The sequence below is a fragment of the Sphaerodactylus townsendi genome, linkage group LG07, assembly GCF_021028975.2.
Source record: "Sphaerodactylus townsendi isolate TG3544 linkage group LG07, MPM_Stown_v2.3, whole genome shotgun sequence".
Classification (NCBI taxonomy): domain Eukaryota; kingdom Metazoa; phylum Chordata; class Lepidosauria; order Squamata; family Sphaerodactylidae; genus Sphaerodactylus; species Sphaerodactylus townsendi.
Genome location: NC_059431.1, coordinates 113,387,496 through 113,414,292, shown reverse-complemented (window position 1 = coordinate 113,414,292; position 26,797 = coordinate 113,387,496). Strand labels below are relative to the sequence as shown.

The 26,797-nt window shown below is 48.0% G+C and overlaps 1 protein-coding gene across 1 annotated transcript in view; it reads right to left on the bottom strand.

Moving 5' to 3' along the window:
• Positions 1-26,797, bottom strand: part of A2M (alpha-2-macroglobulin) — an 85,290-nt gene that overhangs the window by 22,852 nt on the left and 35,641 nt on the right. The window contains exons 14-24 of the mRNA XM_048503415.1: positions 23,116-23,258; positions 21,459-21,608; positions 18,727-18,888; positions 16,844-16,952; positions 13,563-13,704; positions 10,140-10,368; positions 7,197-7,323; positions 5,428-5,549; positions 4,095-4,146; positions 1,973-2,053; positions 151-327 (exon numbers count right to left, since the gene is read on the bottom strand). Coding sequence (XP_048359372.1) covers positions 151-327; positions 1,973-2,053; positions 4,095-4,146; positions 5,428-5,549; positions 7,197-7,323; positions 10,140-10,368; positions 13,563-13,704; positions 16,844-16,952; positions 18,727-18,888; positions 21,459-21,608; positions 23,116-23,258 — 1,494 coding nt within the window. The remainder of the gene's footprint in view (positions 1-150; positions 328-1,972; positions 2,054-4,094; positions 4,147-5,427; positions 5,550-7,196; positions 7,324-10,139; positions 10,369-13,562; positions 13,705-16,843; positions 16,953-18,726; positions 18,889-21,458; positions 21,609-23,115; positions 23,259-26,797) is intronic.

Below are 26,797 nucleotides of genomic sequence, written 5' to 3'. Positions count from 1 at the left end.
ATTGTGCTGCTCCCACAGCACAAAAATCTTTACTGTGACTGAAGCTGTGGCAGCCATTTTGTGGCTGTGCCCGTCACACTGTGCCAGAATTCCAAAGGGTCAAAAAGCTTAGAGACCTCTGAGGTAACAAACATCCTAGAGTGCCCTCACCAGAGACCAGATAGCTGATGGCTTTGGACTGTATCTCCTCAGTCAGTTGATCTGTCTTGTTAAGATAGTCCAGGATGTAGATGTTGGGGGCAAAGAGGGCCATGTTCTGCTCCCCACAGCCGTAGGGAAGTCGGAGAAGCTGATGCAGGTTCTGTACGGCTGAGCCCAGGATGTCACCTTGAAGGGGAGAAGGGAGCACAGGATCAGGGCAGTTTGGAAGGGAGGAATGCCGTGAGAAGTCAGAGAAAGGAAGATCCACCAAATAAGCCAGAAAGGGAAAGCCAGCACAAGAATGTATGGATATGAAAAAGATGAACTTCCTGAACATAGTGAGGAAAAGGTAAGAAAAAAGCTCCAGGAATGGTGAGATAGGACAGAAACAGGCACCGAAGGGAATAAATAAAATTAGAGGTGGAATCTTCTGAGAGTCTAAACATGTGAGTGAACATTTCAGTGGCCCCAGAGATTGCTGTAGACCAGGGGTGGTCAACCTGTGGTGCTCCAGATGTTCATGGACTACAATTCCCATCAGCCCCTGCCAGCATGGCCAATTGGCCATGCTGTCAAGGACAGATGGGAATTGTAGTCCATGAACATCTGGAGCACTATAGATTGGCCACCCCTACTCTAGACTAAGCCCATTGAAACCGCTCCGCTTAGACCAGAGAAATTCCACATAGGATTGTACTGTAACAGGATGATTTCTTGAAAGTAAGCCCAATTGAATAGACCTGCTTGGGATTAATCGCTAACTGTGCAATCCTAAAAGCCCTTTTTCTGGTAGTCCTATTGATTAAAATGGGACTTAGTTCTAAGTAGACCTGATTCGCATGGACCTCTACAGCTCTGATGCCCGTTAATGGAGCATTTAAAACTTGGAATGATGTTCAGGAATGGGGTTCCTAATCTTGCCAAACACTGGAAAAAGAAGAGTTTAGTTTTATACCCGCTCTTGTAGGGAGTCTTAAGACAGTTTGCAAACTCCTTTCCCCCCAAAACGGACACCTTGTGAGGTAGGTGGGGCTGAGAGAGTTTGGAGAGAAAGGGGGGTAGCCCAAGGTCACCCAGCAGGCCGCATGTGGAGGAGCAGGGAAACAGACCTGGTTAAGAACATAAGAACTAGCTTGCTGGATCAGACCAGAGTCCATCTAGTCCAGCTCTCTGCTACTCGCAGTGGCCCACCAGGTGCCTTTGGGAGATCACATGCAGGATGTGAAAGCAATGGCCTGCTGATGCTGCTGCTGCTCCTGAGCACCTGGTCTGCTAAGGCATTTGCAATCTCAGATCAAAGAGGATCAAGATTGGTAGCCATAGATCGACTTCTCCTCCATAAATCTGTCCAAGCCCCTTTTAAAGTTATCCAGGTGAGTGGCCATCACCACCTCCTGTGGCAGCATATTCCAAACACCAATCACACGTTGCGTGAAGAAGTGTTTCCTTTTATTAGTCCTAATTCTCCCCCCCAGCATTTTCAGTGTATGCCCCCTGGTTCTAGTATTGTGGTTCTGATCTGGTTCTCCAGATCAGTGTCCACCTACTCTTTACCACTATACTATGCTGGCTCTTAATGTAAACCTTGTTTAGAAGAACAGCTTGGATTTATACCCCTTCTCCTTTCTTTCCTGTAAGGGGACTCAAAGGGGCTTACAAACGCCTTTCCCTTCCTCTCCCTACGACAGACACCTTGTGAGGTAAGAGAGTTCAGAGAGAACTGTGACCAGCCCAAGGTCACCCAGCAGGTTTCACGTGGAGGAGTTCTTAATCATTAGTGGGAAAACATGTGGCACAATTGTTGTAAATAACAATAAATAAATAAACTTACCTAGCACACAGAAAGAGGCCCTGGCTGAGCCCTCCACTACATTTTCTGGTACCTTCAGGGAAACCGGGGTGGCCTTCTCTCCTGCAAGCAAAACAAAGACTTCTAAGCTGGTTGCCTTCTGCTGTCAGATTTCCCTGTACCCCACTCAGCCTCTGTTCCCTGCAGTGGATGAATGCATTTCTGAGCCTGACCCTCCTTCAGTGTTTCTTCCCTTCTAACTCTCTGACCCCAACATTTGCAGGTATTTTCCCCAACAGTGACAGCCTCTTTTGGATTCTGTCAGAGTGAAATTCAGGAGTGTCTACACAAATTCATACTACACAAATTCACACTAGCATGGTCAGGAAGCCGTGGGAACTACACAAGGTGGCGTCCAAGGCTAAAGGAAGAAGGCAGGGCATTACACCTAGCTAAGGTGATTGCTCTATGCCACCGGGCCTCAACCAGGAGATAAAGGTACTGGGCTGCAATTAGTCTATCCATAGGTATTCCCAGAGAGATCGGGGAACAGGTTTTATTAGCTTCCTCCAGCATCTGTTGGAGCATCTATGTTGCTTCTCCATTGCAGAGGTGTAGCTAGGGAAAATGGAGCCCGGTGCAAAATCTGAGTTTTGCACACACACACACTGCCCAGTCCGGAATGGGCGGCTTCCCCACGACCCAAGGCCGCCCTCCCCCACTACAACCAAGGAACAATTTTTGCACCATGTCATCTCAAAGTAAAACTGCAGTTCTGTGAGGTAGGCAAGAAAACTTTCAGAGCTTCTCTGAAACTGCCATTTTAGGACTGTCTGAAGGAAGTCAGGCTTATGATAACAATAGAATGCAGAGATCCCCAACATGACACCTGTTGTAAATACAGGTAAATACAGGTTCCTAGTGCCCAGGTGCTTTAAAGTGGGGCTAGGGGGGGTGTTGTGAAGGATGAAAGGATGGTCCTCGTGGGTTTAACACAGGTTTATTTCCAGCTAACCATAAGACTAGTTGAAACTATAAAACAACTATACAGAAGCTCTCAGTCTGGACGCAGTCTCAGCTACTGCTTTCCCCAGGTCTCTTAACGCTGCCCATCCATTCAGACCCTTAAAGGCACATTACCACAGGGGGTCTTTTGCCCAGCAGGGCTTCTGATTGGCTGTCCAGATTCATAGGCATCCTGCTTCTGCCTGAAATGTTGCACTATTACTATTCGAATTATACATACTCCCTGATGTTTTGTGGCTGGCTCTGTGGAAGCCAATATGAGGTTGCACCCCCTGTCCTGTGTTGGAATTCTAAAGGTGCCCGCAGGGTCAAAAGGGTTGGGGACTCCCGGTATAAATGATACAATGCAGATATGGTTTTTCATATGCCTAAAAGTATAAATCCTGAGACTGCAACTCATCTCATTTGGGAAAGTGGTAGAGAACTCTTCTCAGATATAGGTCTGGCCCAGGACATGGGTCGATTCCGCACTTGCGTTATTGACCTAAGTTCGAGCTGTGTTCGACCTAAGTGTTACGCACAACCACTGGGATCAACGTGGTTTTGTACCAGCTTCGCCCCATGTAACGGTCAAATTTCTGACTCCAGTTGGGAACACTACTTTTTCAGGGAACCACGCTCGAACTCAGCTCGATTCCAGTAAAGTGCGGAATCTCTGGTGCCAGGAGTCCCCCATTCAGCCAATCACAGCTGAGTGTTTCAAGCATGCGTACAGCTGGCCAATAAAAAAACGCCACCTTCGTCCCTCCATTCCTGTGGCAGTTTTTTTAAATAATGTGTGTGGGGATAGACAGAACATAGCCGTAGAACAGTAGCCAATTGGAACGGAGTGGCGAAGAGGCACAGGATGATTCTGCCCTCCGAGCTGGGATCAAGCTGGTTGCAGTGGGGAACAACAATGGCTTCGACCTAGGCTAAAACCATTCTCAGTGAACTGGGTCGAACCTATTTTACTCGTGTGCGGAATCGCCCATGGTGAACCACAACTAGTGGCACGTCTTAGTGCATTCAAAAGGTGGCTTCATGATTCCACAGCAGTACAAAGAAAGGTCATGGTGCAAAAGCACTAGGTCAGGTTGATCCTTCACCTGGAAATAAGGTTTCTAGCTCTTGTAATCCTGCATAAATAGGCACTTACCAGCTTTGCAGACCAAGGAATTGAAGACCACCTCTTTCTCCACTCCTTCGGGCTTCATGCAAAAACAAGGGAGATGGAAAAGGGGTAAACACGAGAACTAGCACCAGGAATGTATGATAGGTAGCTACAGAAACAGCTTCCATGCAAACAGGGAAGGATGGAAGGAAACACAATCGGAGTGAAACCAAAAATCAACACCTCCCCCTTCATCCACACACATAAATAGATTGAATACAGGGACTGGGCTGAATATCAGAATGGAAAGCAGAAAATGGTGAGGATTTTGTGACAGGATAACGCAGGGCCTGCAAAACTGTGTTGTTCCACTGGGCTTCTGGGGGGGCTGGCCGCTGAGTCCGCTCCCCCTTTTGCTGCCCTGCGCACTGGCTATATATTTGACCATCTGCCAACCACCTCCCTCCCAGGGTTTGATTACTGGGGTCTGATGCCAGACGTCTCTTATTATTAATCACTTATTGAAGGTTACTGCTGCTATAGTTTTATATTATTTTGTATTATTTTTTTTGTATTATTTTAATTGGGGCTATTCGATTTGTTTTATTGTGTTGTTATTTGTTGTTGTGCACCGCCCTGAGCCCTCTGGGGTAGGGTATTTTTTATCAAATCGAACAAATAACAACAACAACAACAACAACAACAACAACAACAAACTGGGGACCTCAGATTCTCCCTTTAAATCCATGCCCAAGGGTGTGGATTTAAAAGGAGAATCTGGGGAAATTTGAGGGGTGCCTGCTGTCAGGGGTGCAATTGTTAAGCTAGCAGCACCAAACTTTCAGTATCTTTAGGAGACTCTCCTGATGATACCACTCAGGATTGGTGAAGTTTGGTTCAGGGGGTCCAAAGTTATGGACCCTCATCTCCTATTAGCTCCCATTGGACACAATGGGGATGGGAGCACCCCCTTTTAGGGTCCATAACTTTGGACCCCCTGGACCAAACCTCACCCAACCTGGGTGGTTTCATCAGGAGAGTCTCCCAACAAATCCCTGAAATTATGGTACTGCTAATCTAAAAACTGCACCCCCTGCAGGCCAAAAATGGAAAAAAACACTAAAAAATACAAAAAAAACTTAGCCACTACACCACTAAAGGGGATGGACGAAGGGCAATTGGTTGTGTTGTTGTTTTCCTTTGGGGTTTCTTTTTTCACATTTGTTGGGAAACAAAGGCAGAATGCCATTTATTTTCCACTATAGAACAGTCCTTTGTCATTCAAGAAAAACTGGTTTACCTGCATAAATATTTGTAATTATAAGTATGCTATTACTGACCACCCAGGTTTCCCCCAATGATGAAGTAGCCCACAAACCTCGACTAAAATTGACTTGATCACAGTATCTGTTTGTCCTTCACTGAGCGCCTGCACTATTTCATTGCCACACAGATGTTCGGAGTTCACAGATTCAGCAGTTACTGCGATGTTGACTTCACCTAGAAAAGAAATGATCTCCTCATCATCAAGGTATAAACCACCAACCTTGCTTTCCCACATATTTCCTCTCAGGCTATTTGGAGACATACGATGATACAGGAGAGGCCTGGTGAGTGATAAACTTGCTCTCCGGACCAATGTTCCTGATGGCCCAAAACTTACAGGCATGAAAGGCTAGTCATAGAATCATAGAGTTGGAAGAGACCACAAAGGCCATCAAGTCTAACCTCCTGCCATGCAGGAACACACAGTCAAGCACTCCTGACATATGATCATCCAGCCTCTGTTTAAGAACCTCCAAAGAAGGAGACTTTACAACTTTCCGAGGCAGTGAATTCCACTGTCCAACAGCTCTGACGGCCAGGAAGTTCTTCCTAATGTTTAGGTGGAATTTGTTTTCCTGCATCTTGAATCCATTGGTCCATGTTCTAGTCTCCGAGGCAGCAGAAAACAAGCTTGCTCCCACTTCGACATGGCATCCCATCAGATATTGAAACATGGCTATCATTTCCCCCCTTAACCTTCGCTTCTCCAGACTAAACATCCCCAGCTCCCTAAGCCTCTCTTCGTAGGGCATGGACTCCAGACCTTTTACCATTTTGGTTGCCCTCCTCTGGACCCGTTCCACCTTGTCTGTCTTGAACTATCCTTTATATCCTTGATCAAACAGTAGTGAGACTATTTCTCTCCTGAAATAGTTGCTATTGCTATACTCACAACCACTCCTTACCTAAGGACCAGTTTACACATGTACTCTGCAGTGTAGTAGCCACTTGAAAAGGCAACAGCTCTGCCTAGCAAACTACTGGTGTGAAAGGGCTGCTGACATGGCTTTTTTCTCATGATTTTTCACCATCCCATGACCTTCTTTCATACGAAAGGACCTGATTTTAGGGAGAACATGGCTTGCAGCAGTGGCGTAGTGGCTAAGAGCAGTGGCTAAGAGCAGGTGCACTCTGATGTGGAGGAACCGGGTTTGATTCCCAGCTCTGCCGCCTGAGCTGTGGAGGCTTATCTGGGGAATTCAGATTAGCCTGTACACTCCCACACACGCCAGCTGGGTGGCCTTGGGCTAGTCACAGCTCTATGGAGCTCTCTCAGCCCCACCTCCCTCACAGGGTGTTTGTTGTGAGGGGGGAAGGGCAAGGAGATTGTCAGCCCCTTTGAGTCTCCTACAGGAGAGAAAGGGGGATATAAATCCAAACTCTTCTCTTCTTCTTCTTCTTCTTCTTCTTCTTCTTCTTCTTCTTCTTCTTCTTCTTCTTCTTCTTCTTCTTCTTCTTCTTCTTCTTCTTCTTCTTCTTCTTCTTCTTCTTCTTCTTCTTCTTCTTCTTCTTCTTCTTCTTCTTCTTCTTCTTCTTCTTCTTCTTCTTCTTCTTCTTCTTCTTCATGCAAGGGACTGCAGTCCCATCTTGCCATTTCATTGATGAGGGAGAAGGGAAGAGTGAAGAGGCAGGGCTTGGGCAGCGGCAAGTCTGGGGTCTGCCGTGTGAAGTAGTAAGGTGCAGTTCACTGCCACTGTATTGAAGACCTGAGTTCAAATCTGCCTTGTCAACAGGTTCACAGAGTTCTTGGGCAGTCTCCCCCACTCCCCTGCCCCTCACAATGTCCCCGACTCCAGAGTTGATTTTAGTGCAGCTGCTTACCCAAAGATTTTGGTGTGAAAGTCCAGGCCACAGTTTGCCTTTCGTTCGGACACAGGCAGTAAGATTCTTCCGCGTTCCCCAGTAGTGAAGCTTCAAAGTCAGAAGAGGGAGCCAAGGATACGCTTACCTGCCCATCAACAAAAAGGTGTAACTGGGGAGATTGTTGGGACTCAGAAAAAAAAGAAGAGGAGGTCAAGATAGCAGAAAGAAGGTGGTGGTGGAAGTGGGGAGAATCACATAGGTATAGTGGGGTGCTGTGTGGTTTCCGGGCTGTATGGCCGTGTTCTAGCAGCATTCTCTCCTGACGTTTCGCCTGCATCTGTGGCTGGCATCTTCAGAGGATCTGAGACCAGGATACCTCTATTCAGCTGCATTCACCTATTGACCTTGCTATCTTCATTGTTACTCCCAGGCTGCAGACTTCTTTGTGACTCACATCCCGGGCTACTCTATTCAGAAGGCCTCACTTTTTGACCTCACAGTATATATACTCCACTTGCTTTCCATTCCTACTATCAGATCCTCTGAAGATGCCAGCCACAGATGCAGGCGAAACGTCAGGAGAGAATGCTGCTAGAACACAGCCATACAGCCCGGAAACCACACAGCACCCCCGTGATTCCGGCCGGGAAAGCCTTCGATCATACATAGGTACAGTTTTGTAATTATGTGCTCATTTCCCAGTTTTAGAATTGCCCAGTTTAAGAATTATCCAGTTCGAATTGTCCAGTTTTAGAATTGTGTGCTCATTTTAGGATTGCCAGTTCTCTTGGGAAATACCTGGAATTTTCTTTTGGCGGGGTGCCTGAGAAAGGCAGGGTTTGGGAGGAGACCGGGAGCTCAGTGGGAATGCAATGTCCCTGTAGGACTTCCATTTCTTCTAGACTCTATGGTATATCATAGAGCAGTGTTTCCCAATCTTTTCAACATCATGGTACCCTTGACCTCACTCTTCATATCTCACGGTACCCCTGCCACCCCCCAACCTTCCCCTCCCAGGGTGAAGGGAAGCACGGGGAGGGGGGGGGGTTTGCGGGAATTGGCTGATGACTTTGCAGAAGGCCCTGCCTCCTGGGCCAGCTCCATGTCCTTGCTGGCACCGGCGGGAGACACTACAAAAGTGAGGGTGGCCGGTAGTGTTGCTGCGGAACCCCAGGGACATGCTCACGGCACCCCAGGGTACCACGGAACCCTGGTTGGGAATCTCTGTCATAGAGTCTACCCTCCAGAGCTGATATTTCCTCCAAGCTCTCTATTAATTTGAAGATGACTTGTATTTCCAGATCCCGCCTTGAAGCTGGCAACCATGACATTCTGTGCTGGGCAACGGACAGAAATCGTGCCCCTTTTCCTGTTTCTGATTTAGAATTTTGCTACCTACATCTGTGAGTTCTTTGTGCAATGACGTAGGTATGGAGTGGGTTCGGGAGGCGGGGCTCAGGGGGTGGGGCCATGCCCCAACCCTGGGGGCATGGCCACACCTCCCCAAGGCCCGCCCTTCTCAGCTCTGCCCCCACCAGCCCCAGCCTGAAGAAGGAGGCTCCGCCCCTGGCCTCAGTGCTTATAAAAGCAGCTCTCCAAGGTCGGGGATGGCAGTCTTTTGTGGCCTCCCCGGAGGGGAGGACAGAAGGGACTGCTGGCTGCCGGCTCAGGGGGGGGGGCAGGGCAGGGAGGCAGGAAGGCAGGGGGTGGAGCCCCATCTCCAGGCAGGGGCTGCATGGGCAGAGCCCCACCCTGTGGGGGGGCAGAAGGGTGCTCAAGCAAGCCAGACATGTAATGGGGGGGTTGAACCTGTGAACCCCCCCTTAGCTACGTCCTTGTCTTTGTGCAAGAAACTGTATACAGTGTGCTCAAATCCCCCCCCCCCTCGACATACACACATTGAACTTCTTATTCAGCCTCTGAGATTTCAAAAGCTGGCATCCAGAAAGTTTCCAGAATATTCTCCTTGCTGTTTGACAGAATAAGGCTCAAGCAGAAACCCAGCGCATAAGATTCATTTACAGGTGTGGATGAACATGTGAGGGTCGGGCAAAATGAGATCGGCTAACCTAATTCTGCTCCCCCGCCCCCTGCCCCGCATCCATGGACAAATTGGGAGATTTTTGGAGAAGAAACAGAATGAAAACATGAAGCAGACAAACAGGCAAGAGAGACACAAGACTGGATCTATCAATCCATCTGTGGGCCTTTCCCCACTTACCTTAAGCCCCGCGCTACTTGAGGAGAGTAGCGCGGGGTCCCCCGGCACTCCCCATGACAGGGGCGGTGACAGCGCAGCCGCCCCGACGCTGCCGCTGTCGCGCCCCCTCAGCACACAGCATCTCAGGTGCTCTTCTTAAGGGCGCCTTTTGATGACCCCGCGCTCTGCGCCTTCTTCAGGGCGGCTTTTGATGACCCCTTGGTGACGCCTGGGTGCGCGCCTGGGATGCCGCGTGCTGAGAGCAGCGCGCGGCATAGGGGGGATGGAAGAGAGTGGGGAAAGGCCCTGTGAAAGGAATCGAGAATCTGCCGCTTTTTCACCCCACACATCTTTTCCGCCTCTCAGAAAGCTGTTTCTAAGGCCCCTTCCGCACGTGCAGAATAATGCACTTTCAATCCACTTTCACAACTGTTTGAAAGTGGATTTTGCTATTCCACACAGTAACATCCAGCTGTAAAAGTGCATTGAAAGTGGACTGAAAGTGCATTGTTCTGCACGTGCGGAAGGGTGAGTCTTGTGGAACCCGCATGGACCATACAAAAGTCACTGCAACACTGCTGCCAGATGTGGTTTCAAATAGGAACGCGCCAGCACTGGACTTCAACACTGGGGAACATTACACAACAGTACATTCACAAGCGTCCAAGAGTTCAAAAGCTGGGATGCACATTCAAACATGGGTGGAGAGGCAAAGAGAGTTCAGACTTTGGGATGCAAACCAGACAGTAAACATTCCTTACTCTGATGCAATGCGGTAGATAGGTGAAGACAGTGGCCTTCAGGTGGAAGGCCTCCCCCCGCACCATTGAGTAAGGCAACGTGAGATCCACAAAGAAGGGCTGGAAGGCTTTCAAGGGGATAGGCTGGGCAAGGCCAAATCCTGCCTCCGCTGAGGTACAGAAGGCGTCCGCGGTCCATTCAGTGATGGTGTCTGGGATGGTCACTGGCACGTCCGCCTGCCCGTCAGAGCTGGTGAAAAGGACACGGGGAAGCAAAGGGTGAGAAAGAACTGCACGGCACCTTGAAGAAGTGATTTTCGGGCTAGGGGAGTGGCTGGAAATTTCCCAGGTTTACTATAGCTGATCTCCAGGCTATAGAGGACACCTCCCCTGGAGAAAATGACTGCTCTAGAACGGTGTTTCCCAACCTTTTCGACATCACGGTACCCTTGACCTCACTCTTCATATGGTACCCCTGCCATCCCCCCATCTTCCCCTTCGAACGTCCCTGCTTGCCACCCTCCACTTCCCCTCCCAGGGTGAAGGGAAGCACTGGTTGGGGGGGGGGGGTTGGGTTCGGGAATTGGCTGCTGACCTCCTGGGCCAGCTCCATGTCCTTGCTGGCACTGGCGGGAGACACCACAAAAGTGAGAGGGGCCGGTAGTGTTGCCACGGTACCCCTAGGACATGCTCACGGCACCCCAAGGTACCACGGAACCCTGGTTGGGAATCGCTGCTCTAGAAGGTGAACTCAATGGCATTTTTATACCCTACTGAGGCCCCTCCCCTAGCCAAACCCCGCCTTTCCCAGGCTCCGCCCCCAAAATCTCCAACCCAACCTACAGCTGGCAACTCGATGGAGCAGAGGTTACTTCTGCCGTGTTTGCTTTATGAACCCAATTTCAGTCTCTATAAGATGGTTGAGACTTTGGGGTTAAGATGGGGTGGGGGGGAGAGAGGAATCAGCATACAAACATGTGAATGGAAACAGCTAACGGGATGGCAACTACTAAAAAGAAATCAAACCAACCTGTAATGCTAGGCTACCACTAAGTATATTCTAGAAAAAAGAGGAAGAAGAAGAAATTTAGATTTATACCCTGCCTTTCTCTTCTGTAAGGAGACTCAAGGCAGCTTATGAAACTCCTTTTCCTTCCTCTCTCCACAACAGATACCTTGTGAGGTAGATGGGGACTACCTCAAGGTCACCAGTAGGCTTTATGTGGGGGGGGTAGGGAAACAAATCCAATTCACTAGATAAAAGTCTGCCCGTCATGTGGAGGAGTGGGGAATCAAACCCGGTTCTCCAGATTACGGACCCCCTGCTCTACACCACTACACTACACTATTAGAAATAAACACTGCACATACAATTAGTAAATATATTCAAAAACTGTAAGACACTTCAGCAAGATTGTGGCAGAGTATCATGTACGAAGTAAAAAGTCAAATACTAGTACATGAAGTAGACCATAGGTGTCAAACTCGCGGCCCTCCAGATGTTATGGACTACAGTTCCCACCATCCCCTGCCAGCATGATGCTGGCAGGGGATGATGGGAACTGTAGTCCATAACATCTGGAGGGCCGCGAGTTTGACACCTGTGAAGTAGACGGATACACATACCTGCTGTGATCAAGTGTTTACACAGTTTACACATAATTCGAAACACCAGCAAATACATTATTCTTCAGAGCCTTTTTAATAATACGCTGTGAAGCATAATGTTGTACATGATACAGTGGAACCTCGGTTTTCGTTGACTTCGGTTTTCGTCGGATTCGGTTTCCGTTGATTTTTTTCAGTGAAAAGTTTGTGTGCGTTTTTGATGATTTGTCTCGGTTTTTGTTGATTTTCAGGGGATTGTGGAGAGAAATCAGGGGTTTGTGGAGAAAAGTCACCCGGACAAAGTTGTTGCAGGCTGTGCCTGGTTGTCTTGCCGCATTTCAGACAATGTCTTGCCGCATTTCAGACAAATCTTAAAGAGGCGGCAGAAACAGACCTCTTTGGACAGCTTTCTGGTGCGACATAGGTTCACTGGTTCTGAAGCTGGTCCTAGTGTTATTGTTTGTTACTGTTTTCAGCATATGTTTATTCACCAAAAATGTGTTTTTGGTATGTTTTTTGAAGAGCTTCAAACGGATTAAATGGATTTACAATGATTCCTTTGGAAAAGTTTGCCTTGGTTTTTGTTGATTTCGGTTTTCGTTGATTCTTTTCGGACGAATTACCAATGAAAACCGAGGTTCCACTGTTCTATAATATGATCTTTTTACATGGGGTGCAGTATTTATATCTATTAGAATAGACTTTGTAGTAGCCTGCCATTACAAGCAATAGACAATCAGTGTTGTTGTTTAAGCCACCTAGAAACTTGGTATGTGGCGGGGTATAAATGTTGTTAAACAAATTAATTAAATTTAAAACAGAAAGTCCTGGTGATCATTCTGCAATGGTGGCCCGAAGCCTGGGAGGAGCTGCTGTGGTGTGCGAAGGGGAAGGCGGAGAGAAGTGAGAAGCCCCGAAGAAAGCTAAACACATGGCGTTCTCCTTCGCTTTCTCTCCGAAAGAAATGTCCAATAAATGCGAATGAGGCTGCATGTGCTTAAAAGCCCATGATATGCTTTGACAAAGCTCTATGCCATCTTTTTGAGCTGTCAAATATGCTGAGCCATGCAGCTGGGTTAAAAAAGAAAATCCCATAATAAATAAGAACAATGAAAGCTTAAATACGTAAATGCAAAATTAAATGAAATACTTGTGTTGTGGGTTTTCCAGGCTGTGTGGCCGTGGTCTGGTAGATCTTGTTCCTAACGTTTCGCCGGCATCTGCGGCTGGCATCTTCAGAGTGTATCACAGAGGGAAGTCTGTTACACACTGTGTCCAGTGAGAACGGTATGTTCAGTGAGACGAGAATGTCCACTAAACATTCCCTTCTAACTGGACACAGTGTGTAACAGACTTCCCTCTGTGATACCCCTCTGAAGATGCCAGCCGCAGATGCCGGCGAAACGTTAGGAACAAGATCTACCAGACCACGGCCACACAGCCTGGAAAACCCACAACAACCAGTTGAATCCGGCCGTGAAAGCCTTCGACAATACAGTGGAACCTCGGTTTTCGTCACCTTTGGAGTTTGTCGGTTTCAGTTTTCGCCGATTCTTTGGGCGAAAATTTTGCCTCGGTTTTCCTCGGGTGCTTCGGTTTTCATTGGTGCACTAAATTTGCGGCGCAAACCGGCGACCCCCCTGCTGCTCCATTGCTTGCCAATGGGAGCCTCGGTTTTTGTTGGTTTTGGTTTTCGCCGAGGTTCCCCAGACGAATTAACAACGAAAACCGAGGTTCCACTGTCCATTAGACGAAATACTTGCCACAAGCCTAAACATTTCTTTCCGGTAGTCTTCGTAACTAAGTCACCCTCTACAGAGCTAAACGGTTGCTTACTTGACTGATGTTTCCAACCAAAGCCATGTCTCGGGGAAAAAACTCCGGATAGGCTTTGCCGCTTCAGTTTCAGAAGTATAAGTTTGTCGTCCACCAGGTCCTGCAAGGCCCATTGAAATTGATTCAGCCATCTCCGGGGATGCTGCAAGAAGCAGGGAAGAATGTGTATTCTGGGACTACGGCAGAGACACATACTTGCTGAGAAGCACCTTCCACCAAAAAGCCTCGTCTTGCTGTCCGATCAGCAATGGCCATTTCACACGTGCCCATCCTTCCTCGCTTCTACACTCAAATGAGCATGCGTCTGGGAAGCCGCTTTTTGGGCCCATTGGCTCCCAAAGCAGAATCAAGTGGCACGGAGGTCATCCACACCTGCATGGCCATCTAAAAGTTGCCGACCTGCCTATCCCAGTACGTCCCGCCACAGATGCTGCAATCAGTGAGTAACAATCTGCTGGTGGTCCCTGGCTTGAAAGATATCCTTGACCAGGGGTAGAGTGTTTTCATCCCTGACCCCAACCTAGTGAAACGCTCTGTCCAGTAGGACCGGGGGCCCCCGTAGGACTTGATGCAATTCCACAGGACCCGAAAGAAAGAGCTGTTCCGTCAGGCGCATGGTTGAGGCATCTATGGTTTTTACCATCTAAATGGCCTCCCCAGAGGTGTATCGGGGGGAAATGGCGCCCAGAGGCAACCCCTTCTCTGGGCACCCCCCAGCGCCCCCTGTGCTCAGGGGCAGAGCTTAGGGTTGGGACCACCCACCACTGAGCCCCACCCCTGGGCCTCTTTGCAAGCTGAGCCCCGCCCCCAGCCTCCGTGCAGGCCGGCAGGGCCTGGGGAGGCCTGCATGGAGGCCTGGGGCAGAGCGCAACTGTCCACCATGGAACCCCGCCCCCATGTCCCTGTTGCCAGCTCCTGCTCTCCCCGGGGCCTGGGAGGGGAGAAACCTGCCTGCAAGGAGCCCAGAATGGGGATGAGGTGCCACAGCGGGCGGTTCGGGTGCACATCATTTTGTCACATGGGAGAGCATCTGGCGCCCTCCCACGTGACTGAAAGGCATGCACCCAGGGACATGGTTTTCCCCATGTCCCTATGGTGGTACACCCCTGCCTCTTCCTGATCCCTTCTTTATCTGGGTTTTGGATTTCCATTCCTGCAAGATGTTTTCAAGTTTAGTATTTTAGTATATTTAAGCTGAATGGGCTAGCCATTATGATTTTAATTATAATGTATTGTATTCTCATAATACTAGAATCAGGGGGCATTCATTGAAAATGCTGGGGGGAAGAATTAGGACTAATAAAAGGAAACACTTCTTCACGCAACGTGTGATTGGTGTTTGGAATATGCTGCCACAGGAGGTAGTGATGGCCACTAACCTGGATAGCTTTAAAAGGGGCTTGGACAGATTTATGGAGGAGAAGTCGATTTATGGCTACCAATCCTGATCCTCTTTGATCTGAGATTGCAAATGCCTTAACAGTCCAGGTGCTCGGGAGCAACAGCCGCAGAAGGCCATTGCTTTCACATCCTGCCTGTGAGCTCCCAAAGGCACCTGGTGGGCCACTGCGAGTAGCAGAGAGCTGGACTAGATGGATTGTGGTCTGATCCAGCTGGCTTGTTCTTATGTACTTATGTTCTTAATGTAATTTATGTTTCTATTTTCTACACTGACCCTTTCCATACAACCAAAATAAAACATTTTGAGGCAAGAAATAAAATTCCTCAGAAGAGTTCTGTGTGGTTTTTAACCAAAAATGTTTTGATGTTTTATTTCAGCCTCAAAACATTTTATATGCAACCGAAATGTTAGCGGTTCTTTTTGTGAAGCTGTTTCCACATGTTGTTTCCCTCGCCTCTCTGCAGTCCCCAGACGTCTTCGTTGGCGCCATTTTCTGAGCTTGCCCCATTGGTTGCCTGTTTATTTTTGTCAGGTTTTTAAAAATATTTTATTTTGAGGGATAATATCTTTGAGGCTTCGATTGCACAACCCATGAAAAGCCTGTGCAGGCCTCAACTCAAGGTTTGGAAGCATCGAAGCATTGGGTCCACGGAAAGGTAGAAATAAAACAGAAGAATCACAAAATGGCAGCCAGGAATCGTTTCGAGGAGGTGAGTGCAGTGGTGGGATCCAAAAATTTTAGTAACAGGTTCCCATGGTGGTGCGATTCAAACAGTGGCGTAGTGCCAATGGGGCTGGGCGGGGCATGACGTGGACGTGGACGTGGCCGGGCATTCCTGGGGTGGGGCATTAATAATTTCTCTGTTACTGTAAAAAAAACTCTTACTGTAAAAAAAAAAGTTCCGAATTTCCAGCTGGTACCTTTCTGTCCATAATTTAAACTCATTAAAGCAAGTCCTATCGTCTACTGCCAACAGAAACAACTACTTCTCCTCTAATTGACTGCCTGTCAAATACTTAAGACTTTCAAATACTTAATTTTGTTTCTAGAAATCAAAAGAAATATACTTTCTTTAAACAAGGAACTGTACCATATTTCGAAAACGTGTTTTTAAAACAGCCCAACCTTCACTAACCAGCCACATAGGAAACAACGGGACTTTATGATTTTTGGACCTAATGGAATTTCTAACGGAAAAGCGGACCCAATTAGTAACCCCCTCTCGGCACACACAAATAATTAGTAACCCACTCTCGGGAACTGGTGAGAACCTGCCTGGATCCCACCTCCGGGTGAGTGCGAACAAATGGAAAGGGGGATTGAAAACATTTTGCAAAATGTTTGCAACAAATGTTTTGCGAACATTTTCAAGGGCTCTAGCAGGTCAGCCTATAAACCCATAGGTAGGCCAGGTTTAATTCTCTTTGGGGAAAAGGGGAAACTTCTCCAAGGGGTCTGAAGTGGTTGGTCGCAGCTGAAGAGCAAGGGGAAGCCATTCTGCCTCACACTCTCTGGCAGTCCCTTTTGATTCTTCTTTCTCGGCTTGACTTCCCCCTTCCCCAAGCCCAGAAATTTGCTGGCCCTCTGAGGCCTCCCTCCTACACGGCCGGAGAGGGGTGGGTGGGCAGTCAGACCAGAAGGAGAGGGCATTAGCCACCAGAGGTGGGCAGGGCACCTCTGATGGTTTTTAGTGATCAAATGCAGGTGGAGTTGAGGTAGAGAACAGAGAAAAATACTCTTCTGTTCCTCAATCCACTTTGGGTTCTTCTGTATGTGTAAAGTGGCATCAAGTCACAGCCAACTTAAGGCAAACCAGTAGAGTTTTCAGGGCAAGGCAGATTGCCTTTGCCTCCTTTCGCACAACGGATGTGTTCTTACAGTAGTACCGTCTTGCTGCTACAGGCATAGGGCTGTCGGAATAACCTCGTTGAGCGCAGATCTCAGGGTGCTGGAGCTGGGCATTAGTAAAAACTTTAAGGCCAAGGCCCTGTAAAAAAAGAAAGGGAGGTACTTTCAAACATCTCAGGTGAGCCTGGGTACAAACTGATCTCTCTTCTCTGTGGCAGAGAGAAGCATGTAAGTCGGCCTTTTGGCAAAGCACAGGTGTGTGTGACGCAGAGAAGAAGTGGGTGGTGTCCTGCTGTTTGGGTCAGAAGAAGACATTCCTGTGCCCTGGGAAGATTCCAGGATCTGTGCCCCAACACCAGAGGTGTATTGGGGGAAAATGGTGCCTGGAGACAACACCTTCTTCGGATTCCCCACCCCCACCCCCATAAGAACTAGCCTGCTGGATCAGAGCAGAGTCCATCTAGTCCAGCATTCTGCTACTCGCAGTGGCCCACCAGGTGCCTTTGGGAGCTCACATGCAGGATGTGAAAGCAAGGGCCTTCTGCTGCTGCTGCTGCTCCTGAGCACCTGGTCTGCTAAGGCATTTGCAATCTCAGATCAAGGAGGATCAAGATTGGTAGCCATAGATTGACTTCTCCTCCATAAATCTGTCCAAGCCCTTTTTAAAGCTATCCAGGTTAGTGGCCATCACCACCTCCTGTGGCAGCATATTCCAAACACCAATCACACGTTGCGTGAAGAAGTGTTTCCTTTTATTAGTCCTAATTCTTCCCCCCAGCATTTTCAATGAATGCCCCCTGGTTCTAGTATTGTGAGAAAGAGAGAAAAATTTCTCTCTCTCAACATTTTCTACCCCATGCATAATTTTATAGACTTCAATCATATCCCCCCTCAGACGTCTCCTCTCCAAACTAAAGAGTCCCACACTCAGGGGCAGGACTTGGGGGCATGGCTTGGGGGCACTGAGCCCTGCCCCCGGCCTCCATGCAGGCCAGCTTTTGCCCTCCTCAGGAGCGTGCCCCGAGTGCAGTTTCTCCTCGCTCCGCCTCTGCATATGCCTTTGCCCAACGCTAAGCGTCTAGATGGATATGGGCCTCCTCCTCCTTACATGGAGCCCACCCTCACTAGATGGCCCTCAGAAGGGCCATGTGGAGCTGGTCCTTTGCAGCATTGCCTCCTGTCTTCCTCTCAGAACTTCTGGCACCACTTTCAACCCAGGAAGAAATAAAAAATATTCCAGGGAGCTGTACTCTCACATGCTTTCCCAGAATTGAGACCTTTTACTTTTACCATGATTTTTTTCAATCTATTTCTGAGCCAAGCATAGTCCTTTAACTATGCGATTATGTTGAAACTATTTCTCCACCCCACCAAACACCTTACTGATATCCCTATGTTGTTGCCCAACCTCCCCTTCAGCCATTTTCCTATGTTGTCGCCCAACCTCCCCTTCAGTCATTTCCCCATTTCAGCCTTCTGTTTTCAGAAGGATTTAATTTTTTTTTCTCTTTGTCATGTCGCGTTAGCAATGTAATGTTAGGGCACAGACACAAGCTAGCATCGCTTCCTGTGAAAATCCAGAAGTGATATCGTGGCTATAACATTCTAGGTATGCCTCAAATGTCTATGATAAAGACTGCAGAGATTTTGGCCATTCCTAAATTAGCATGGTGTGACTGTGATGTCACTTCCAGGTTTTCACAGGAAGTGACATCACAATGTGAAACTGTCCCTCCCATTTTCCCTCTGCTGCTTAGAAGAAAGCAACTGGAAGGTCAGAGCAAAAGCAGGAGAATGTCTGCAAAACTAGGTAATAGGAAACCACACAATGCGGTTTCTACCTTTTCTGTTCACTTGGAGCACCATGACAGAAATTTCAGTAGTCATGAATTCAGTGTTTATTTGTTACTCACCCTCATGAGACGATAGAAACTGATAGTCTTATAAGCAACAGGGTAGTACTGAATGCCGTCCACAATAATATTTTTGGGAGGCACACACTGCTCAACGTTTGATTCGTCCAAATAGTTATATTGGTAGTCGTAGTTGCTGAGGGTAGGAAGCAAAGCGTAAACCTGAAACCAAAGGATAATTCAGAATGGCATAAAACACTTCTGTGCTGGTTATCACCCTGCCCATTAGTCCTTGCTAGACACCGAGTCGGCCGATGGACTGCTGCCCATCAGGATGGAAACATTCCTATTGCTTTCCATCCCTTTCCAGGCCAGTTTCAAACGTAAATAAGAGATGGGCAAAGCGTGGGCAAGAAATCATGGGTGACGCCCCTGAGTAGCCGCCACATCACCACTCCCTTGGAATGCTGGAGGCGACGGACCAGAGAGGGGTGCCATGCTAGACCACTCTGCAGATACCTGGAATCATGGAATCCTTCCCAGATGTTGCATTTTCTCCTAAGTTAATTCCTCCACTGCCCAAACTTTCCAGAGTGGAAAAGTGAAGCAGGGATGGACGGGTTCACAGCTCAGTTGCCGAGCCACTAGTTGTCTCACAATAACGCAGAGGCGTAGCTGGGCCAGAGTGCGCCTGGTGCACACTCTTAGTTTTCATTACCCAGTAGTGCCCCTGTTTGGCTCAGTCTAAGGTGCCAGTGGAGTTGGAAGGCTGCAATATCTCTTACATCTCTGGTGTATAGTTTATGGTGTATAAAAAGAGCATAAAGTTCACGGTGTTAACAGAAAGTAGAATCCAGATAAAGAATACTGAAGGAACCAAGAGGAAGCCCAGCCAAAGTGGACCTTCCTGGAAGAAGTCAGGAAAGGATAAAAGTCTCAAGCTTCAAGTTGTTCCAGTCAAGCAAGTTCTTTATTTTAGTCAGACCCTGGGAGGAGTCTCAATTCTTCTAGCAATAAACTTTTTAAAAAACTGTTATACCTTTCTCTGTTCTGGTCAAGTACAGGGCACCGAAGACTGTTTTACTTGGGAAACAGAGCCCGTTCACTTTCTTGATGGTCACCCATCCAAATAATATCTTAGCTCCTGAGATCTGATGAGTTCAGGCTAGCTTGGGTCATCTCAGTCAGGGTAAGAGAAGTTCAGAGGTGGTTTGCCGTTGCCTGCCTGTGTAGTGACCCCTGGCCCATTCTGGACAGCACAAATAAGGGTGTTTCCCCACTTACCTTTGCTGCCCTTTGCTGTGTGCTACTCTCAGCGCGCGGCATCTCTGGCGCGTGCCTGGGCATCATCAAAAGGTGCCATTTCGAGGAGCGCCAGGGATGCCGCGCGCTGAGGGGGCGTGAGAGCGGCAGCGTCGGGGTGGCTGCATTGTCGCCGCCCCTGTAGTAGGGAGTGCCGGGGGACCCCGCGCTACTTGAGGAGAGTAGCGCGGGGCTTAAGGTAAGTGGGGAAAGGGCCTAAGGCATCCTGGGAATGTCCTTAAAAAAGCCACCTCATTTTTTGTCTGGATAGCACGAGCAAAAAAGATGTCAGAGGAAAAACAGTTTTCCCCCCCGCCTCCCATCTCTTCCCTCCCAAGTTTAAAGCTCTCACGCCCAACATTTTATGGTGCTGCCGCGATTCTCCATCCCTGCAGCCGTTTGTGGAAGATTTTCCCCAGGATATCTGCTCTGCAGGCTCTGCAGCTGGGTGCCTTTTCAGTCTGAAAAGTACATGGTCATACTCAGCTTGTCCTACCGATTTTGGCGATATATAGTTTTCCTTTTTAAAAAAACTTTTAAAGAGCTGCCTTTGAAGACATGCATACATGATTTCAGAATCCATGCTGATCGGTGAGATAGCTGGTTTCCCTTCCCAGAAGAGAGGTGAAGGATTTGTGTGGAATAGGTTCTGGTGCCTGCAGGCTAGTGACTATGATGTCACAGAATACAATCACACACTCTTTCACATCTTGCCCCCAGCCCAGTTTTTCAGCTATTTTATAGGTTTATGTACTGGGGCAGAGGGACAGGATGAATGCACATAACTATTCTTCCTCCAACAACAATACAACAACCTTTATTAGGCATATTAAAATAGGCTCCAGAGCATTACAGACATTTCTGAAGTACAAATCAAAAGTATATTCAAAACACAGACAGATAAACCGTATCTAGCATTGGACGTTACTTAGAAAATTCTGTCACTTGTAAAAGAAATGTTGCTACTTTTTCCAAGAGCATGGCCTCTGTGTTATTTAACAAAAGCTCCACAACAGAGTTGTCAGAGTCTCTTTCAGATTTGTCTAAGACCCACCCAGGAGAGAAATTCCTAATACCCACATATTTCGGACAGTCAAGTATAATGTGAGCAAGAGTCTCCACTTGGTTTTTACAGTGTGGACAAACCCGATCCTGGAGAGGGATAGATAGTAGCGACCCTTTGTAATGGCCGATGGGAAAGTATTGCACCTGGCCCTTGTAATAATCCATCTCTGTTGGGGTTCAGTTAATAGTTCAAGATATTTGGCTATGTGCCCCTGTTCTGGTACTATTCCGACAGAAAGGGCATAACTATTCTTCTTCAGCGGCAATGCCTCAAATATTTGTTAGCAAGGTTTTCAGCACTGAGAAGATTGCGTTTCCTCTCCCCAGCGTGAGAGCTAAGGTAGCTAGAGCTATCTAAGCTGTACAGGAAAAACACATTTGAAAAAAAGGGTCTGTTTACAGCCTCAGCTGCAGCTTTGACTCACAGTTTGAGGTGAGAGCTCAGCTTCAGGCTTTAAAAGGAGGACGCTCTTATCGACAGCACGGATGGCGCAAAGGGAGTCTTTGGAGGCTGTGACGTGGAGCTGTGTGTTGCCACCGGGGAGACCTTCAGGGGCTGAAAATGCCATTTTCACCTGCAAGCATAAAAGATCCGTGGCTATTTAAACATGCAGCAGCATAAAATAAACTATCCAGTCTTCTTGGTTTGGGCTCTCCCTCCCAACTGGACAACCATTCAGCCTATAAAACTGTATTCAGCCCAGCCTATAAAACTGTATTCTATCTGGGGAACTAATTTGCCAAATGAAAACAGGCTTCTTAGTTCAATTTAACTTTTTTAGTTTTTTCTTTGTAATTCAATAATTTCATTGGTACCAGAAAGGAATTTGGTGCCCCTCTTCAGGATACAGTTATTCATTTCACACTTGAATGCCTGCTGCTGATCTTCCCACACCCCATCTCTATTTAAAAGTAGTACAAATTATTCTATGTTCCTGGAAGGAATGAAAACTGGTGTTCACATTCAGGGCATTCGATGCTATAAAAATTCCCGATCTCCCATGATCTGGAATCAGATCTCCCAATGCAAAATTGATCTCCGCCAATTAATGGCCATGAAACGGCTTGAACATGCTAAATCACAATGGGAGCAGTTATATTCTGCCGTTATCTCCAACAATACCAAAAAATTCTGGGCCATGGTAAATAATTTGGACTATAAAAAGTCTCCTATGTCCAGCTGTATCTATCCAGATGTTTGGTACCAACATTTTTGCCAACTTTTTCAGGAAGAGGGGCAGTATAAAATAAGCCCCATTCCGGCCAACATTTGTTCCCCAGAATGGCCCTCAGTGTCCCCTTATGAAGTGGCGGAACTAATTGGAGGATTAAAATGGGGGAAAGCCCCCGGGCCTGATATCATCACCCCCGAGGTCCTGAAATCGCATATCGATTGGTGGGCCCCTCTCCTAGCCACTGTGTTCACATTCAGGGCACGATTGTATGTTTCAAGTTCAAAACCCCATGTCAAAAAGAGGATCCGAAACATGTAAAACACTGCAACACAATTTTTGACCATTAAGAGGTTGCAGAGAAATGTGGTATGGATATTTACAATACAATTTTCCATTTGAAGTCCAAATCCAGGCAAATTAGGGAGAGAGGAAAAATGCATCATGGATTACAAAGCCTTAGTAGCATTCAGAGATACGTGAATGAAATTCTGTGTGCAAGTTCAGGACACTCAGAAGTAAGTGCAATTTTATCCATTGGGATTTGTTCCTAGGAAGGGGTTCTTAGGATCACACAGGAACAGGAAAGCCCAGCCAAGGTTAAAGAAAAGCTAACACAGTGGGGCAAGGAATAAGTGAAAACATAATATAGTCAATAGGCAGTCAAGGAAATTTTTAAGTGACACAGCAATATGTATACTCATATACTAAAGTGACACACCAATTGGCAAATACATCACACTAAAAACACGGCAAAATGTCTCTTTAGTATATGATTATACATATTGCTGTCACTTAAAGACCTACCCTCCCACCTTCCTTCAATCTCTTGCACAAATTCTGCAGTTAAGGAAACAGCCATTTGGGGGCGTGTGTGTATGGTGTCTCTGCATGGGTTTGGGGCACTTACCTTATTTGAAAAGCACTTTTCCACAGGGAATTCATTTGTATCAACAAGCATTTGTCCACTGGGCAGAGGGACATATACAAATAAGCGCAACTCGGGAGCAACATGGGAGTCCACATAGAGTTCCAGATTCGCCACCCCTTTGGCTAGATGTTTAAAAACAAATAACACACAAAGAGAGATTTTGATTGGCTGATTGATTGATTGATTGATTGATTGATTGATTGATTGATTTGAGTTTTAGGCTGCCCTTCTCCAACAGGTTCAGGGGGGGCTTAATAAAATACCGTTTTTACCCCCAGATCTATTATTCATACATGCAGAAGGGGGAAGGAAAGAATAAAGAGGAAAAGGACAAACAACAAGGAAGGAGGAAGGCAAAATGAAATAGGGAAAGGAAGGAAGGAAGGAAGGAAGGAAGGAAGGAAGGAAGGAAGGAAGGAAGGAAGGAAGGAAGGAAGGAAGGAAGGAAGGAAGGAAGGAAGGAAGGAAGGAAGGGGAAACCAGATTGCTTAGAACTAGTGTTGGGATTCAAAAAATCCCACCACTGGACCTGATTGTTAAATGATTTGAATCCCACCATTGGGTGCAAACCTGCTGAATTCCACCACTGCTTAGAACCCATTTCATAGGTGTCAAACTTGGGGCCCTCCAGATATTATGGACTACAGTTCCCATCATCCCATGCCAGCATTATGCTGGCAGGGGATGATGGGAACTGTAGTCCATAACATCTGGATGGGTGCGAGTTTGAAACCTGTGCATGATTACTGTCTCCAACCTGGCAGAACTACTGCATCTTACAGGGCCTGTAGAATTGTAATATGTCCTGCAGGGATTGGATCTCACTTGACAAAGGTGTTAAAGAACACAGCTTCCAATGAAGTACCTTTTGGCTGCAGGGCCAGCATCAGCATGCCTGAGGTGGGTAGCTGTCAAGGCCCAGGGCTTTTAGCGGGCCCACTGCCACCAACCCACCATTCCCTCATGCCTTGCCTACTGCCTGCCCTCCCCTATGAGCCCACGCGTACCTCACTACTTTGCTCCCAGGTAAACATACTGCTCAGCCCTGCTGGGGAAGAGCCAGCAGGAGGCGCATGGCAGCAGTATTCCTGGTAGACATGGTGGCAGCGCCTCCAAACACATAGGGAAGGGCCTACGTCAGGGGTCTGTAACCTGAGCAGACCCCTGAGCAGACAACCTGAGCAGCAGTGGCATAGTGGCTAAGAGCAGGTGCACTCTGATCTGGAGGAACCGGGTTTGATTCCCCGCTCTGCCGCTTGAGTTGTGGAGGCTTATCTGAGGAATTCAGATTAGCCCGTATACTCCCACACACGCCAGCTGGGTGACCTTGGGCTAGTCACAGCTCTACGGAGCTCTCTCAGCCCCACCCACCTCACAGGGTGTTTGTTGTGAGGGGGGAAGGGCAAGGAGATTGTCAGCCCCTTTGCGTCTCCTTACAGGAGAGAAAGGAGGGATATGAATCCAAACTCTTCTTCTTCTCTACGTCAGGGGTCTGCAACCTGCGGCTCTCCAGATGTGCATGGATTACAACTCCCATCAGCCCCTGCCAGCATGGCCAATTTGTAGTCCATGAACATCTGGAGAGCCGCAGGTTGCAGACCTCTGGCCTAAGTTATATGCATGCAGGAAGGTTGGGCAGTGAGGATGGCGGGGAGGACTGCTCGCAGTGCAAGGAGACGTGGGCTGGTGGGTGACACATTGGTGGGGGGATGGAAAGGGAGGTGCAATTGATGGAGGCCTGGTGGTTGAAGTGGCAGAGTGAGGGCCCCCTAAAACCTGCAACAAGTCCTGTTTGGCTGACCTTCAGCTGTAAAGGCAATCTGCACTGACGATGAAGACTCTTTTTGACTCTTCTTCCTGCTAAGTCAGGGGTAGGGAACCTGCGGCTCTCCAGATGTTCAGGAACTACAATTCCCATCAGCCCCTGCCAGCAAGGCCAATTGGCCATGCTGGTAGGGGCTGATGGGAATTGTAGTTCCTGAACATCTGGAGAGCCGCAGGTTCCCTACCCCTGTGCTAAGTTTAAGGAATATTCTGTTGCTGGGAAGGTTGCATTCCTTCGAGACCGCATCACCCCATATGTCCCTGCACGGCCTCTCCGATCGGCGGAGGCCAACTTATTGGTGGTCCCTGGCCCTTCAGCGATACGGTTGGCCTCCACACGGGCCAGGGCCTTTACAGCCCTGGCCCCGGCCTGGTGGAACGCTCTTCCTCCAGCTGTCCGGGCCCTGCGGGACCTTGGTGAGTTCCGCAGGGCCTGTAAGACAGAGCTGTTCTGCCGGGCCTTTGGAGGCACCAGCCGCTGATGGTGCCCCCTCCTTTGTGGCCTGTCATCTGGCCACTCACCATCTAATGAGACTCACCATGCCTTCCTTTCTCGGGGGGGGGGGGATTTAATTTGGATTACTAGACGCCAACTATGCTTTCATCAACGGAGACTTATTGTGTACATTAATTTTTAGTTCTTACCGCTGCTTTTAACTGTTTAACTGTTTTATACTGTTTATTTTATATACTGTACACCGCCCAGAGCCCTTTGGGGATGGGGCGGTATAAAAGCTTAATAAATAATAATAATAATAATAAATAATTCCTACTAAACAACTCTTCTTCTGTGATTTTAAATTCTGTAGCTAGGTTCCTTTTAGGAACTTTGGAATAATACCTGTGATGGTTTTATGTATGGAACATTTGCCTGGATAATGCTGGTTGTTATATTGGTATTATGCCTAATAAAGGTTTTATGTATATGTATGTATGAAGAGGACTCTGGTGTAGGAACTGGGAGTTAAAATTTATTGTCCCTCGAAACAGGGAATCTCCTGGTTTTAGGGGTGCAACTTCTGAGTTAGGAAATACCTGGAGATTTTGGGTGTGGAGCCTGAAGGGGACGGGGAGGGACCAGTGGGGAATCATGCCACTGAGTCTACCTTCCTAAGTATCAGAGGCGTAGCTGGGCCAAACTTTGCTCGGTACGCAGTGTGTTTTTCTGCCCCCCGCGCGCCCCCCTGCGGCGCCGCCCGCAGCACACTTCCCCCGCTCCCCTTCCCACACTTACCTCTGTTCCTTTTCTTTTTCTAGTACTTTTTCAGGCTGAAAAAAAAACCAACCTCTTCACAGTTCAGGCTAAAAACTGCCTGAGGAACTATACTTCCCAGGAAACCTTGTGAGCCCCAAGGTCTCCTGGGAACTGTAGTTCCTCAGGCTGTTTTTGAGCCTGAACTGTAAATAGGCCGCTTTTTTTCAGCCTGAAAAAGTACTAGAAAAAGAAAGGAACTAAAGTAAGTGTGGGAAGGGGGCAGGGGGGGCAGCAGGGGGGGGGTGCGCAAGGAAAAGGGGGAGGGGCTGGGGGTGATTTTCCATGCCCCAGGCGTGCGCCCAGTGCACAACGCACTCCCCATCCCCTTGCTGCTTCGCCACTGCTAAGTATTCATTTTCTCCCAGTCAACTAATCTCAGTTGCCTAGAGTTCAATTCAGAGGTGGAGCAAGAGGAAACTGCGCCCGGGGCATGCACACGCCCTGCACCCCTGCTGTGACAATGCCTGTCCCCGTCCTGCCCTGGAATGCGCCTGCCACGCCCCCTCCATGGCCTGGTCACGACTCTGCTGCAGCTCCGCCTGGGGCATTATGCCCCCCATCCTGTGGGGTGCTACACCACTA